The sequence below is a fragment of the Budorcas taxicolor genome, unplaced genomic scaffold (genome assembly GCF_023091745.1).
Source record: "Budorcas taxicolor isolate Tak-1 unplaced genomic scaffold, Takin1.1 scaffold315, whole genome shotgun sequence".
NCBI classification, from domain to species: Eukaryota; Metazoa; Chordata; class Mammalia; order Artiodactyla; family Bovidae; genus Budorcas; species Budorcas taxicolor.
Genome location: NW_026292055.1, coordinates 67300 through 83981, shown reverse-complemented (window position 1 = coordinate 83981; position 16682 = coordinate 67300). Strand labels below are relative to the sequence as shown.

Genomic DNA, 16682 nt, shown 5'->3' with positions numbered 1-16682 from the left:
TACCACCAGCACCACCTGGGAAGCCCTACCCATTCTCATAGCTTCCAACTATTGCCCTGCAAATGATTCTCAGAATCAAGACCCACTTTGCTAACCATCTCCTTTGGATGTTTATTTCCATCAAGATGTGTTGTTGTTGTTCAGTTGCCCAGTCATGTCTGACTCTTTGCGATCCAATGGACTGCAGCATGCCAGGCCTCCCTGTCCCTCACCCCCGGAGTTTGCTTAAGTTCATGTTCATTGCATCGGTGATGCTGGCCAGCCATCTCATCCTCTGAAGCCCCCTTCTCCTCCTGCCCTCGATCTTTCCCAGCATCAGGGACTTTTCCAATGAGTTGTCTGTTCACATCAGATGACCAAAATACTGGAGCTTCAGCTTCAGCATCAGTCCTTCCATTGACTATTCAGGGTTGATCTCCCTTAAGATTGACTGGTTTGATCTCCTTGCTATCCAAGGTACTTTCAGGAGTCTTCAGCACCACAGTTGCTGCTGCTGCTAAGTCACTTCAGTCGTGTCCGACTCTGTGCAACCCCATAGACGGCAGCCCACCAGGCTCCCCCATCCCTGGGATTCTACAGGCAAGAACACTGGAGTGGGTTGCCATTTCCTTCTCCAGTGCATGAAAATAAAAAGTGAAAGTGAAGTCGCTCAGTTGTGTCCAACTCTTAGCGACCCCTTGGACTGCAGCCCATCAGGCTCCTCTGTCCATAGGATTTTCCAGGCAAGAGTACTGGAGTGGGCTGCCTAACCACAGCACCACAGTTCAAAGGCATCAATTCTTTGGTGTTCTGCCTTCATTACAGTCCAGCTCTCACAACCATACATGACCACTGGGAAGATCACTGGTTACTCTCCTCTTAAACTTGGAATGCCCAAACTAAGATCATCTTTCTTCCCTTCAAACCAGCTCCTCTTCTCAACTTTCCCATCCTGGCTCAAACCTTGGAATCTTCTTCCTTCATCTGGCCCCTCATCCCCCAGGCACTCACCAAGCAGCCACAGCCTGCTCTCCCAGGTTGGCATCACTTTGCAACGTAGAATTTGGAAGGGACCTGAGATGACAGACAGACAACAGACCCAACAGTGGAGTCAGGGGATTCTTTCAAAGTGATAACACTATGTAGAGGAGAAGCCGGAACCTGCTTTCTTGTGCTCTCACACCCAGTCCATTGCTCTTGCTGAGAATATCTTCTTTCTGTGTCCGTATTCACCCCCATACTAAAAACTTATAACCCAAGCTCTTAACCAGTCTTCTGAGGCTCTCTCTGATTTTTTCCACAATTGATTTTCTGACACAGAGAAGAGCTAACACTTATGTAGCATTTACCACATGTCAGGCACTATTCCAAATGCTTTACATGGATTAACTGAATCATCACAAAACGAAGAAGGAGGAGAGTACTATGATTCCCATGTTACAGATGAGGAAACTGAGACAGACCGCTTTTGCCAACCTGAAGTCTCTCCCCTCCCCTTGTCTCTGGTTCACTTTTCCCTCCAACATGGATCAGGTTCTCTTTCTTCCAACAGCTCTTCTCTGACTCCCCGCAGCAGTCAGCTGTCTTTCTCCTCCTCTTAACCGGAGCGCAGCATCCATCTGTCTGGCCCCCTGGCCTTCTGTCCGTCCAGCCTGTGTTCATTCTCTCTTGTGTCCTGTCCACCAACAGGACCAGCTGCTCCTTACTGAGTCCTTCGTGGGCCTTTGCTCCCTGGGCACCTCGTCAGCGCCCACACCCCGCACTCTCGCCTGATTTCAGTTTAGTACTTCTGCCTGTCTCCCAAGTGGCCCACCACGCAGGGAGACCTGGACAGAACCCAATGCTGAGGGCCAGATGGTGAGGGGGGCCAGCTGACAGATTCGGACATCTCACGAGGAGCCTACCAGACAGGCTGGTGGTTGAGTCAACTTCCTTGCCTGCCTCAGAGGCTATCAGACTTGGCTCTGGGGTAGGGAGTGACTTCCTTTAGGCTAAACAGATAGGGCCCAACTCATCTCCCTGCCTCCCCTCCCCCACTCATGGCTTTCACCAAGACAAGCCTGACGCCCATGATCACTTGGCCTTTGGAGAATGAAGTCTTTCTCCTCCTGCCCATGTCCTCTCCATGCTTGACAGAAGTTGCTCTCCATTGCTGGACTCCTTTCTTCCTCTGGCTTCTCTGAATTTCCTGCCAGCCTCAGTGGAGTCCTCATTTTGCTCCCTGGTCCAGTAGCTTTTGCTCCTCTCCTCCTCTTTCCTCCCAAGCTACTGACCTGGGTACTATTTAGATTCTAATCTGAGCTATGCTCTTGATTTGCGGTGTTACCTTGGACAAGTTACTTTCCCACTCTGGGCCTCAGTTGTCACATCTATAAAAGGAGGCAGCTGGACTAGATGGTGAGTGGCGGTTCTGCTGAGCCCCTGCAAGTTCATTCTCCCTTTTACGGCTCTCCTCTCCACCTCTCCTAGGGCTCCTCTCCCGGGAGCGGGGGGGGGTGGGGGTGGGGGTCCTGCCCTGGCCCCAGGAGAGCTGTGGTTCCAGCTCCCGTTCCCTGTCTAAGTGACCAGCCCTGGGCCTCCTCCCCAGCTCTGGCCCCGGCTCCGCTCCATGTGGCCTGTCTGAGAGGCTGGCCCCAAGCCCGGCGGCAACTCCACATTTCTCTGTTTTTCCTTTTTTTTTCTCTCTCTCTTTCCCGGAGTTAACAAGAAGCAGATGTGGCGCACGATGGTTGGAGAGGTGGGGGGAGGAAGGGGGAGGCTGGACCGCCAGCCAGACAGGGGGGGAAGGGAGGGGAGTGAGGGAGAGAGAGGCGGGAGGCCAGGGCCCGCCCCACAGCCACTCTTGCGCCTCTGAGCAGCCACAGGGGCAAAGCCCTGTCACCCCCAGGATCTGGTCACTGGGGAAAACCAACAGCGGAGACCAGAGGAGGGCCAGATGGAGCGAGGGGGTGGAGGCCCAGGAGGCAGCATCTGAGAGGGCCAGGGACCAGGCGCAGGAGGCTGGGCTGTGTGTAGGGGGGGCACAGAGAACAAACTCCCCTCAGAAGTGGAGAAGAGGAGAGCGGAAGGAATCGAAGGAGGGACAGACAGGAGCCTAAGGAGGAAAGAGGAGGGGGAGAGGGGTCAGGCCAGGCAGCCAAGGAGGAGGTGTGTGGCTGGGGGCTGCCGGCAGGAAGCTGGGGACGGGACCTGCTGTCCCTCAGAGCAGCGGCATCCCCCCCACCCTCGCTCCAGGCAGAGGCGCCAGTGGTCAGGCCAGGATGTGCCTCTGAGGGCCGCCCAGAGCGCCCCCACCATGGCCCCCGGAACCCTCTGGAGCTGCTGCCTCTGCTGCCTGCTGACCACCGCCGTGGGGGCAGCCAGCTACCCGCCTCGCGGCTACAGCCTCTACACTGGGAGTGGCGGGGCGCTCAGCTCTGGGGGCACCCAGGCCCAGAGTGCCCCCCGACCTGCCAGCCGCCACAGGTAGGAGTCTGGGTCTCAGCCCAAGGCTGGAGGTAGGTGGGAGGGTGGGTGTCCTGGCCCCTGCCCCGGGTACGTTCTTCTGAGCTGTCCACTAGGGCAAAGGAAGGGGTAAGAGGAAACCCAGCCACCAGGTGGCTCTTCACATGCCCGCCTTCCTTCAGGGCCCCCTGAAGTAGATAGGCACCCCCCTACCGCATCTAACCTCAGCAGGAATCACTTCCACGTTAGGTGCCCAGGGAAGCTATCCTGAGAGCCACGGGCCAGGCCTTCCTGTCACTGCCGGCCCACACCAGCCTGGGAGTCTCGGCAGACCTTTCATCCCATGCTAGGGCCCCCTCAGCCCCATGCAGAAACCCACGCTTCCCACACCACTTCTCTGCTCCTTTCCTTTCTCCAGCGGACACGGAGTGGAGGCCGGTCAAGGGTGGGGGAGCGGGGGGCCAAGAGTGTAGAACTGAAAGCCCCAGGGCGGGCAGGGCTCATCAATGGCTTATTCTCTCCTTAACCCTGAGCTGGACCCCTGCCTGCTCTGACCACTCCCCTGAAGGGTGAGGAGAAGCCAGGGGATCACCAGGGAACCTGGCCAGCCAGCTCACACAGGCCACACCAAGCTGGGGGTTGAGACAGAAAGGGACATGAATGAATGCGTGAATTCAGACGCTCCCCAGGCAGCCCAGCCATGAGGATCAACATCCCGTAGTTGTGGTTTTGCTTTCTGGGCCTCCTGTTCCCATCTTGAAAAGTCTTTATTGCCTCCTACTACACGGGAAGGCGTGGGGGGTGGGGTGGGGTGAGGAGCTGTCCCTGCCAAAGCCCTAGCTCCCCCTGGTCCCCAGAGGCCCTTCATCTTGTGACCCTCCCTCAGCCCCTCTGGTAGCCCCTAGGCCTCCCCACGGAGTGTGTGTCTCTGGCCCTGAGACCCAGGTGGGATTGTGCCTGCAGGAACTGGTGTGCCTATGTGGTGACCCGGACAGTGAGCTGTGTCCTTGAGGATGGAGTGGAGACCTTCGTCAAGCCCGACTACCAGCCCTGTGGCTGGGGCCAGCCCCAGTGTTCCCGCAGCATCATGTGAGGATGGGTACTTGGTGGGGGCGGGGCCAGGGCTGCCAACCTGGGGGATTTGTACAAAGCAGGTAGCCAGGGGCAGGACCAGGGGCTTCGCTGAGAGCCATTTGAGGAGATGCTGAGGCAACTCTTTGGCTGGTGGGATACTGAGGGCACACTCACTTGGACCACCCTGCCAGCCTTGGGAATGTGTCTTCTGGGCCTGGCCACATTCAAGGAGAGGAGTTCAAAGCTCCAGCACAGAACAAGGGGAGGAAGAACAGGGATTTGGCCTTCGGCCAACTGGCTGACAACTGTCAACTGAGCAAGGCCACATGCTGGCCAGTAAGGGGGACCCAGCCTGAGGGACAGTCCTAGCCCACGAACAGCGGCCCATCTCTGAGGACAGGGGCCAGCATCACTGATGGTGCAGGAGGAGTAAGGGGCCTCCCTCTGCCTCTCCCAGGTACCGCAGCTTCCTCCGCCCTCGCTACCGCGTGGCCTACAAAACGGTGACAGATATGGAATGGAGGTGCTGCCAGGGGTACGGGGGCGATGACTGTGCAGAGGGCCCTGCCCCGGCGCTGGGCTCCGCACCCACCACCCCGCGGCCCCGGCCCCAGCCCCAGCCCGCCCGCCCCAACCTCTCCGGCTCCAGTGCGGGCAGCCATCTGAGTGGACTGGGAGGGGAAGGTGAGTATGGGAGTTGCTGGGGAGAGGAATGGGGACAATGCTGGGGAAAAGCATGGAGCCAGGCTGCTATGGGGAGACCCCTGCTCCAGGTCAGGGCTGGGGGCCGAGGGGTGGAGGAGTGCACAGAACAAAAGATGGTTAATGAGATCCCTGAGGTCCCTTTCCACACTTGAGAGCAAGAGACCGAGAGAATGTCTGTGTGGGGGTTGTGTGTACGTGTGTGTGAGTGTGTGAGAGAAGAGAGATTGAGTGAGACCCAGAGAAAAGGAAGGCAGAGAAAGAGAATGTGCTCGCACACGCCCACGTGTGGCCGAGATACTTCCTAGTTGGGAACAGCTGTGGGAGGAACGGGGAATTCCTTGGACAAGCTTGGTCCAAGGGGATAGACACTTGGGACTACAAGTCCTAGCATGCACTGCAGCTGACTACAGGTCCCAGGTGCCCCAGTGGCCTCTAGAGACTGCAGGTCCCAGAATGCAGCAGTCCCCGTTGCCCAGCACTGCAGATGTGTTGTGTTGCCTGCCAGGGAGATAGCCGTGCTGTAATTATGGAAACAGGAACTGCTGGCTGACTCTTCCAACACCCAGCCAGATCCCCTGCAGCTTGCCTCAGAGTTGTGTTTGTCCCTGTGGTGGTGTGGAGAGGGGCCTCCCACATTCACATTTCACTCACCCTGCGGAAGCGATGTATTGTCAGTTCCTTTTTTTCAGCTGCAGAAACAGTTTCCATAAAGTTAGGAGGCATTCTGGATGATAGAACCATATTAAACTTGTAATCCATGGCCTAGTTAATTAACCTCTCTGGTCCTCTATCTCCCAGTCTATCAAATGGGAAAAGCTAATGGGCTTCCCTGGTGGCTCAGATGGTAAAGAATCTGCCTGCAAGGAGGGAGACCTGGGTTTGATTCCTGGTTTGGGAAGGAAGGAATGAGGAGGAGGAAATGGCAACCCACTCCAGTATTCTTGCCTGGAGAATCCCATGCAGAGTAGTCTGGCGAGCTACAGTCCATGGGGTCGCAAAGAGTTAGACATGACTGAGCGACTAAACACACAATGGTATTTGTGCAATGCAGTTGTAAAGGGGAAGGAGCCATGGTGCATATTTGACTTAGAGGCATTCAGTGAATGGAGTTTCTTTCCATCTTTTCTTTTTGGGGGTTTTGTTTTGCTTTCTCTTTCCTTCCATCTTTTCTTGCCCAGGTCACCCAGCTAAGGAATGGCCAAATCAGCTGGGACTCTGCCCTTTCGCTGGAGCTGGGGAGAGAAGGTCCCTAGGAGGTAAGGACCAGCCCCTCAGCCTTATCCCTCCCCTTCTCTGCCAGGTCCTGGGGAGTCCGAGAAGGTCCAGCAGCTGGAAGAGCAGGTGCAGAGCCTGACAAAGGAGCTTCAGGGCCTTCGGGGTGTCCTGCAGGGACTGAGCGGGCGCCTGACCGAAGACGTCCAGAGGGCCGTGGAGACGGCCTTTAACGGGAGGCAACAGCCGGCAGATGCAGCAGCCCGCCCGGGTGTGCACGAAACCCTCAGTGAGATCCAGCAGCAGCTGCAGCTCCTGGACAACCGCGTCTCCACCCATGACCAGGAGCTGGGCCATCTGAACAACCATCACAGCGGCGGCGGCAGCAGCAGGGCTCCGGACCCCACCCCGGCCCCTCCTGGCCACAGTGAGGAGCTGCTGCGGGAGCTGGAGCAGCGGCTGCAGGAGTCGTGCTCCGTGTGCCTGGCAGGGCTGGATGGCTTTCGACGGCAACAGCAGCAAGACAGGGAGCGGCTTCGAGCGCTGGAGAAGCTACTGGCCTCCGTGGAGGAGCGGCAGCGTCACCTCTCGGGGCAGGCCCTGGGCCGCTGGGCCCCTCAGGAATGCTGCCCTCCAGAGCTGGGCCGGCGACTGGCCGAGCTGGAGAGGAGGCTGGACGTTGTGGCTGGCTCGGTGACAGTGCTGAGCGGGCGGCGAGGCACCCACCTGGGAGGAGCATCTGGGCAGGGGGGCCACCCGCCAGGCTACACCAGCTTAGCATCCCGCCTCTCCCGCCTGGAGGACCGGTTCAACTCTACCTTGGGCCCCTCGGAGGAACAGGAGGAGGGCTGGCCGGGGCGTCCTGGGGGGCTGGGCCACTGGCTACCTGCTGCCCGGGGCAAACTAGAGAAGCTGGAGGGGCGGCTGACCAATGTGAGCGGAGAGCTAGGGGGGCGGCTGAGTCAGCTGGAAGAGCAGGTGGCAGGGGCAGTGCAGGCATGTGGGCAGCTCTGCTCTGGGGCCCCTGGGGAGCAGGACTCCCAGGGCAGGGAGATCCTCAGTGCCCTGGAGCGCAGGGTGCTGGACAATGAGGGGCAGCTGAGGCTGGTGGGCTCAGACCTGCACAAGCTGGGAGCAGCTGGGGAGGCCCAGCAGGCCGCGCTGGAGCAACTGCAAGGGGCGGTGGGCCTGCTCCATGGTCGCATCGATGCCCTGGGCGAGACGGCTGCAGAGTTTGCACTGCAGCTGAATCTCACAGCTGCACGGCTGGGCCAACTGGAGGGGCTGTTGCAGGCCCGTGGGGAGGAGGATTGTGGCGCCTGCGGAGGTGTACAAGAGGAACTCGGCCGCCTGCGGGATGGCGTGGAGCGCTGCTCCTGCCCGCTGTTACCCCCCCGGGGCCCTGGGGCCGGCCCTGGGGTCGGGGGACCGAGCCGTGGGCCGCTGGATGGCTTCAGTGTGTTCGGGGGCAGCTCAGGCTCAGCCCTCCAGGCCCTGCAAGGAGAGCTCTCTGAGGTCATTCTCACCTTCAGCTCCCTCAATGACTCGCTGCATGAGCTGCAGACCACCGTGGAGGGCCAGGGTGCTGATCTGGCTGACCTGGGAGCCACCAAGGACCGCATCATCTCTGAGATCAATAGACTGCAACAGGAGGCCACAGAGCACGCCACAGAGAGTGAGGAGCGCTTCCGAGGCCTGGAGGAGGGACAGGCACAGGCCGGCCAGTGCCCCAGCCTAGAGGGGCGATTGGGCCGCCTGGAGGGAGTCTGTGAGCGGCTGGACACGGTGGCCGGGGGACTGCAGGGCCTGCGTGAAGGCCTTTCCAGACATGTGGCTGGGCTCTGGGCTGGGCTACGGGAAACCAACAGCACCAGCCAGACACAGGCAGCCTTGCTGGAGAAGCTGCTAGAGGGGCAGGCCGGGCTGGGCAAGCGGCTGGGTGCCCTTAATAGCTCCCTGCTGCTGCTGGAAGACCAGCTTCACCAGTTCAGCCTGAAGGACCTCACCGGTGAGCGGGCAAGAGGAGGCATGCGGGGGTGGGGAGGGGGGTAGGACCTTTTTCAAGTCTTTTCTTTCCCCTCCCCTGACCCTACAACAGCCTAGCCTTAACCTCGTTTACTTGCTCTTTACCTTGCTCTGCATGAATTGCATAACCATCGCTGTCCCAAGGCTTGGCTTGTCCACAAGAGATGACCCAAGGTCCCAGCTCCCCACCCTCCTTGATGGCTCAGACAGGCCTGTGGGTGGAGGTGGGGTGCTGCTCTGCTGCCTAGATACCCAGCATGGGCAGCAAGGGGCCCCATCACCCTGTCCCTGGATCCACCACCTTCTCTGTCTTTTGGAAACTCGTTTTTATGGCTCTCCTTCAACCCAGTTTTGTCACCATAGGGCCTGCAGGTGAGGCTGGGCCACCAGGGCCTCCTGGGATGCAGGGACCCCCTGGCCCTCCTGGGCCTCCAGGACCTCCAGGCAAGGATGGACAAAAAGGGCCTATGGGGCCACCAGGTGAGTGGGCTGAGAAACTTGCTGCAGCCAGGGCTGCCATCCCCTGGGCAGCCCTGGGCTTGACATTCTACTCTGAACTTGACAGAGAAGGGGGAAAAGGGTGAGGAACTGGGGCTCCTACATGGCTGACATTGACTAGGAAAGTAACTAGGAGATAGGATAGTCAGTGTGCTGGCCAGTTGACTGTGGGTGGCCTCCCTGCTGTGTTGAAGACTGGCTGAGCCTACAAAGTTGAAAAAAATAGATCCCATCTGTCCTCCCCATTTCTGCTTTGGGGGACTGCATAGCACCTGGCACAGTGGGAAAGCAGGTGTTTGCTGAGTGACTCAGCGAGAGCTGTCCTAGTTCTCACTGCTCCCTTTTCTCTCCCCACAGGTCCCCAAGGTGAACAGGGTAAGTTCCCCTCATTCAGTGCTGGCGGGAGGGGACCCGAACCAGGATTTGGAGGATGGAGGGCCTCAGGCAGCCCTGGGGGGTGGAGAATAAGGGGGCTGCACTGAGCATCCACTCTGACACCCTCCCCCCACCCCAGGACCCGAGGGGGCACCAGCAGCCTCCGTGCCCCGGGTAGCCTTTTCAGCTGCCCTGAGCTTGCCCCGGTCTGAACCAGGCACGGTGCCCTTCGACAGAGTCCTGCTCAACGATGGGGGCTACTACGATCCAGAGACTGGTGAGCCTGGAAGCAGGCAGCTGGGCACTGGGGGGATCGGGGAGGCTGTGCGGTGATATGTCCCCATTCTTTCCCTTTCAGACAAGCTGGATCCTTTCTCTGGTTTAGGAAAACCCTGTTCTCTCCTTCATTTATCCCTTCTCACCACAACTTGGATTGAGGGGTGGGTGGGGAGGGGAAGAGCCTATCCTTCCACAGCTCTTTCTGGGGTCCTGCTATTGCCCAGGCACTCCTCAAGTGCTGGGGATGCGGTAATGAACAAAAACACCGACTCCCCTGCCGTCTGTGGAGCTCAGGTCCTGGTAGCAGAGGTAGAAAAGACCCAGAGGGTCCCTCCGTAGTACAGTTCTGGAAGGGCTCCCGGACGCCTTCCCGGGCCCTGCCACCTATTCCCCTCCTCACTGTCACTCTTGTCCCCAGGCGTGTTCACAGCGCCACTGGCAGGGCGCTACTTGCTGAGCGCGGTGCTCACGGGGCACCGGCACGAGAAGGTGGAGGCCGTGCTGTCCCGCTCCAACCTGGGCGTGGCTCGCATAGACTCCGGTGGCTACGAGCCCGAGGGCCTGGAGAATAAGCCGGTGGCCGAGAGCCAGCCCAGCCCGGGCGCCCTAGGCGTGTTCAGCCTCATCCTGCCGCTGCAGGTCGGGGACACGGTCTGCATCGACCTGGTCATGGGGCAGCTGGCGCACTCGGAGGAACCGCTCACCATTTTCAGCGGAGCCCTGCTCTACGAAGACCTGGAGCTCGAACAGGCGTAGACGGCGGGGTGGGGAAGAGCGGGGGTGGGGGGGGGACCGGGTCCCACCGGCCCGAAGTGTCTACGCAGCCAAACAGCCAGCCAGGGGCCGGGCTGCCCGGGGTCGCGCCTGGGACGCGGCGCCGACCCCCAGGGAGCCGCAGCAAAAGCGCCCCAAGCCGAGTGGCGTCCTCCCCATGGTTGGAGTGCACCGAGTCGGGAACTCTGGGGTCCCCTCGTCCAGACCGTTGGCCTGATCGCCGTCCCTGCAGGACCCGGACTGCGGAGGGGCCCATCCTGGCACCCTCTGCTCCCCCAGCTGGCCTCCAGGCCGAGTCCCTCGGCTCCAGGGCTCTCTCGAGGGGGCTCCGGCCCCCACTGCCATACTAAACTATTCAGGAATAAAGACACTTGGTTTTTCTAAAAAAACAAAAACAAAAACTAAACAAGCCGTCTGCTCTACTATGTGTTCATGGGTCGACAGGAGTACACAGGGGAAGGGGTGAGGGAGCCCCTGACCAGATTCGCGCCCTCAGCTCCGGCCGGAGGAGCTCTGCCTGCACCTGCTCTGGACCGGCGAGCGCTAAGCACGTCCCCCGCTTAGAGCCCCAGCCAGGCCTTCCTCTTGATCGCACCCTTTCCGCCAGAGGGCGCCGGGACCCGCGACCTCGGCGCCGCTGGGCGGGGTCTCACGTCACGTGACTGCCGCGGCCCACCTTGCGTGCCCCGGCTGCTCCGCCGCAGAGGCGAGGCCTCGGCCTGGGATTGGCTCGACCTCGGGGGCGGGGCGGGGCAGCCGGGACAGCGCGAGCCGCGGCTAGGGATGCTTGCGGGTCAGGCCGCAGCTGCGAGGCCCGACTCAACCCCGCGGGCCTGGGGTCTGGAGAATCAGCTGGTGCGGGAGCGGGCGGGGCACGGGATGCTCTTCTGCTGTACTTTCTCTTGGCGTTCAGGAGGTTGCCTAGCTACGCTTTAGAGAGCTTTGCATCAGCTCCGACTCCTGACAATTGAGGAAACTGAGGGCAAGTGGAAGACGTAGCCATCTCCTGGGCCACGCAGATTGCCAAGGAGAGGCCGGATACCGAGACCTTGCGGTCTGCGCTCCCAGGTCCTCTGGAGTGGGTGGTCGTGGGGAGCAAGGGCCCAGCTCCGTCCCCTGCACCCCACGGCACCCCTAGCCGCCGCCGGAGGCTCCCCGGAGGAGGAGCTCCGAACGCGGAGGAGGAGCCAGACTCTGGGAGCCGGGACACCATTCACCCGGATAGGAGGCAGAACCAGGGAGGAACCCCATCAGCCAGGTGGCCAGAAAGCTCCGGGAGCAGCTTCATGGAAGAGAAACAGATTCTGTGCGTGGGGCTAGTGGTGCTGGACATCATCAATGTGATGGACAAATACCCAGAGGAGGACACGGACAGCAGGTAGGGGCGCCCGGGCCCCTTGGTGACCCCAGGGGCCGCTGCAGCCCCGCGTTATGCCAGGCGGCCAAGACTGCAGGGATGCGAAGCCGGGGCCCCGCAGCGAGGCTGTGAGAGTCGCCTTGGGAGCCGGTGCCTCATGACCTCTGCCCGGGACCTGGGGAAAGAATTGAGGCCTTTAGTATTAAGCTCCAGGCTTTGGATAGCATTGTGTTCTCCACTTCCCATTTCCAACCCTGGGACCTGTCAGACATCATTATCCCCATTTTACCAAGTAGACTAAGCAAGTAGAGACCCTGAGAGACGCAGTGACTTAACTGAAGGGCACACAGCTAGGAAGGTGTAAAAGCAGTGCCTTCCTTTTTAACAAGACCCGTGCACGTGCCTATCACCAGCATTTACTTCTAATTTATTTACCACTTATAGATCTCATCTGTTTCTTTTAAACAGTGTTTTCGAGGTAGCTTACAATAAGAAGTATGTGCAGTTAGACTGTTCAAAAACATTGAAAACCGTGGTCTTTGAGCTTCATTGTATCTCAGGGCTTGCTGGCGCTGCAGGCAAATTTGGAGATGCTATGAGTTATGGTCCAGTTGGTTCATGAGCCATACAGACTTTTTCCTTGTGCTGAATTCCAAAAGGAGTTTACCAGAAGTCCTTTTTACAGTCAGTACTCAGTGAACAGCATAGTGAAAAACACCCTTCTTGGTTGTCTGGTGGAAGTTGAAGAGTCATTTGTTGGTTCCTATATTTACTCTTGATAAGAACTGCACCATTACACGTTATCCCAAGACACTCCAGTGCAGTGGAATGTGTGACTTTCTCTTGGGGTAGTCTAGTGCTTAGAATAGAGAGAAGAATTGCTTCTTGGCCCTCAGTTTTCTCAGCCAAGAACTGGATGAAAGGCGAGTTCAAGATTGAGCTTGGGAAGATGCTACAGTGCCAGTAACCATGAGGCTCACTGAGGGGAGAGCGCCGGGAGTTCAGGCTTGGATCCATACAGCACTATCACAGGCATTATTACATGCTTTCCTCACAGCAGCCCATGGAAAGCACGTAAGGATCAGTCCTGTTCTCTCTTTATAGATGAGGAAGCTAAGGATTTGGAGAAATGAGACAGTTTTTGTAAGGGGCCACATAGTTAATGAGTGGCAGAGCAGTAGTAAAACTCACGTGTCCTAATTCTAGGTCTCCAGCTCTCTATCCTCTCAGGTGCTCCCTGTTCCTTTGCTGCTGCCCATCTCATGGAGGTGACCCTTTGCTTTGGGCTGCTTTGTTTGCCAGACGTTAGAGCCCCCGACAAAGGGTGAAGGCACAGTGGGGGCTGGGCACAAGGGTGTGCTGCTGTATAGACCTCACCCACCTGCCAAGGTCAAGTCGGCCCCAGAACTTGGTACACAGTGAGGGATAGGGTTACTCTTAGGAGAACAGTGAATTCTAGGGCTACAGGTTCTCCACGAACTGTGGAAGACCTTGGGGGAACCCAGAGTGCCTGCTCCACTAGAGCTGAGTCCCAGCCCCTTTGAGCTTGCTTGTCAGGAGGCTGGGACCAGAGCCTACTAGTCACCCCGATGGGGGCTGGTTCCAATGGTGGGCACTAAGCGAAGTGCCTCTCTGAAGAGACCCTTACCATGTCCTCCCCGCCCCCTGCCCTTCAGGGGGTGCCTCCTCATCCCCCAGACCCATGGTTCTGCTCCTCTATGGAGCAGTTTGCTTGTCTTCAGGGCCTCTCTCCCATGCATCCATCCCACCCAGCCCAGCTCCTGGACTCTGTTGTGCCTCCCAGATGGGCAGACCTGAGTGGGGACCCAGGCCTTCCTAGCGTCTCAGCCCCTCCTGTCCTACGCTCTCTCCCTGGGCAGCAGAGAATCCTCAGGAGGTGCTACCTGGAACTCATCCAGACCCCTGAGGAATGGCCTGGCCTCTCAGAGTCCAAGCCTAAAGGGCCTTCCAGAAAGCATCTTCAAAGTTGGGCGTCCATGTGACTTTGAATGGTTTCCACAGAGTAAAGTTATAGCCCCTTTCTCTGAAACCTCCTCGGGCTGGGACCCAGTTAAAAATACAAAGCATTTGGAGTGGTTTGGGGTCAGGAAACCTGAGTTCTGGTATCAGCATTGTCCTTACCTGTTGGTGTGACTCTGAGCAAGTCCAGTCCCTCCAGGCTTCTCCTCTCTTCACAGCATGAAAATCTCTCTAAAGCTCAGAGCTTGAGAAATGTTGGATCCTTTACAGATTAGTATCCTTCTTTCTCATGGGACCATGGCCCCCTTTTCCAAAGGCTAAAGGGAACTTCAGTGTTAAGTTTTGTGTACAAATATACCTTAGTCTAAAAATTCTACTTATTTCTCTTAATTAGTGGTTCTTTGGTGCTTGTTCCCCTTATGGTAAGCTACCGCAGTTATTATTGTTATCCTTTTTTAAACTGGAAGAATATAAATAACAGCCTGCACTGTTTACCTCACAGTATTATTGGAACACAAATGAAAAATCATTCCAGTGCTTTGACTGTATATGCATGAGTTATCATTTTTGTTGATGATGATAGCCCATCAGGTGTATCCTGACTTCGTTTCCTTTTGTTATATTTTCAGTAAAGATGGAGAAAAACAAAGGAAAATAAAAGGCAACTATGTGCTGGAATGGATGTGTTAACTAACCTTATTCTAGTAATCATTTCACAGTATATACATATATCAAATCATCCCTCTCTTCACCTTAAATGTACAAAATGTTATACATCAATTACATCACAATAAAGCTGAAAAAAAAGAAAAACAAAGATGGAGAAACATTTGTCTTCACTCAACAATCTTTTTAACTTTTGACAAGTAGAAGTTACCATGCAACTCCCCCACCCCACCTTCTTAAATGATCATACAGTGTCCAGGTTTGCTTCTTGTCTTAATCATTTTAGTCTAAATTATTACTGAAATGGGCTCTCCTAAGGCAGGAGCAGCAGTAGATTTGCCACCTTTGGGAAGAGGCAGCTCTCAAGGAGGAGGCTTGATGGGAGGAGGGGGAAGGTGGGGAAATGGGTCACTGTTAAAGAGGAGGAGGTAACCTAGAGTCAGTGGAACCCTCAAACTGTGATGACACCGAGGGAGTGCTTTCCTGATGTCAAAAGAATAGTGGGAGACAGATATTAATCACTGTGAGCTTGAATTTAGCCTGGGCTGGGGAATGGACCTGGTCCTCACCTGGGCCTCTTCCCTTTGCTGAGCCTAAGGCTGGCCTGGACGCTTTCTGAGGGGGCCCTCCTGGCTTTTTCATTCTGGGGGCCTTACCGAGGGCTCAGTCTGCTGGAGCTGCAGGGACCCTCCTTGTGTTTTGCAGGTGCTTGTCCCAGAGATGGCAACGTGGAGGCAATGCATCCAACTCCTGCACTGTCCTCTCCCTGCTTGGAGCCCCCTGTGCCTTCATGGGCTCGCTGGCCCCGGGCCACGTTGCCGAGTGAGTGGTGGGAGCAGGGAAGGGTGGCCCTCAGGGTGGGGGGAGAAGGAAGCCTTGGCCAGTTTTGGACAGCCTTGGACAGTCTCTGAGAAATGGTTTGTGACCTCCAGAAATGGGTGGTGGGGCGGAGGGGAGTGGAAGATCAGCATCCCAGACTCTCCCTGGTGTGGCTTATCTGCTGCTCAGTCATTAATGTTGCTCTTGTCAAGGTTTCGTTTTCACAGCCTGTTTCCTTGACCACTCCCTGGAGCCTGCTTCAGCTTCCCACCTTCTCCTTCCTTGCTTCCAACAGACTCTCTGCAGTGGATGTGACTTTGCCCTTCTCACGTCACTTGTCCTGCCTGTGCTTGTGGCAGAAGGTGGTTAGGGACATGCTGTACCCACCCTCCCTCCAGGATGTCCTGCATCCGTGGTCCCAGGGTCCAGGCCCACAGTTTCTTTCTTAACTGAGGGGGCAGGGCCAGTGTTTGTGTCCCTGATGTTCACTGAAGCATCAAGAGCTCCCTGCCCAAGGACACCCCGATGCCACGTGCTAAAACTGGGCCCAGACCCATGCTTCCATTGGCCAGAAGGCTGCCACCCATAGTGGCCCATGCACTTGCTCTGTGTTGGCTGCTGCAGGGACCCAAGAGCTCTTTGACCCCTGGCACTGCCAACTCAGCAAGCACTTATCAGGAGGTGAGGCCCACACTTTGCCTACTGTGGGCACAGGGGCAGGCTGCCAGGTTGTTGGCCTGGAAAGCACAGCCCTTTGAACGCTGTTAGAGCCCAGCCCCAAGTTGCAGCCAGGTTCCTTTCCCTAGGAACTGGCATGGAGAAAATAATGGGGCTAGAGCCTGCCCTCTGGGGTGGGACAGAGGGACCCAGAGCCAACAGCCGCTCACTTGCCAACCCTCTTCAGCAGCTGCCTTTCCTCCCAGCTAGAGCGAGATCGGGCCTCTTGCTCTGGGTGGCGGGCCCAACTTTGAGTAGCAGTCATGCTGATAAGTGTGCCATTCCAAATTCTCCCCACATGCTCAGCAAACACTGTGTAAGCACCTCCCGTGTGCCTGGCACTGTGGGGACTAAAAGGTATGTGGCAAACCAAATCCTGTTTTCCATCCATGCAGTAGAAAACTGTCAGTCACTCAGTCACGTTCAACTCTGCAGCCCCACAGATGGTAGTCCCCCAGGCTTCTCTGTCCATGGGACTCTCCAGACAAGAATACTGGAGTGAGTTGCCATGCCCTTCTCCAGGAGATCTTCCCCATCCAGGGATCGAACCTGGGTCTCCTGCATTGCAGGCAAATTCTTTAGTATCTAAGCCACCTGGGAAAGCTGCTGTTTAAAGGATCCTTAAGGTGTAAGACAAAGAATGATGCCCTGATATGGTACCTTTATACCAATCTGTATTGTCCAGCTTTGGTGTTGTTGAAAGTGGGGTCCAGTCATAGTGAGAAAGGCCAGGATGGTGGCTGCACTACTGGGTGTAGTTGCCAGCTCCTGGTGACAG

At 57.2% G+C, this 16682-nt stretch overlaps 2 protein-coding genes across 3 annotated transcripts in view; both read left to right on the top strand.

Annotated features, from left to right (window-relative positions):
- Positions 1-2851: 2851 nt before the first annotated feature.
- Positions 2852-10347, top strand: LOC128071268 (EMILIN-1). The gene is made up of 8 exons (XM_052664159.1): positions 2852-3444; positions 4387-4512; positions 4955-5181; positions 6503-8422; positions 8803-8919; positions 9295-9312; positions 9452-9589; positions 10010-10347. The coding sequence occupies exons 1-8, from the start codon at positions 3275-3277 to the stop codon at positions 10345-10347; spliced, it is 3054 nt and encodes a 1017-aa protein (XP_052520119.1). The 5' UTR covers positions 2852-3274.
- An 804-nt stretch (positions 10348-11151) lies between these two features.
- The window catches only part of LOC128071272 (ketohexokinase), a 12905-nt gene continuing 7374 nt past the window's right edge, over positions 11152-16682 (top strand). For both annotated transcript variants that reach the window (XM_052664163.1, XM_052664162.1), the window contains exons 1-2: positions 11152-11743; positions 15074-15190. In XM_052664163.1, the coding sequence (XP_052520123.1) occupies positions 11652-11743; positions 15074-15190 (209 nt within the window). In that variant the 5' untranslated portion in view covers positions 11152-11651. The remainder of the gene's footprint in view (positions 11744-15073; positions 15191-16682) is intronic.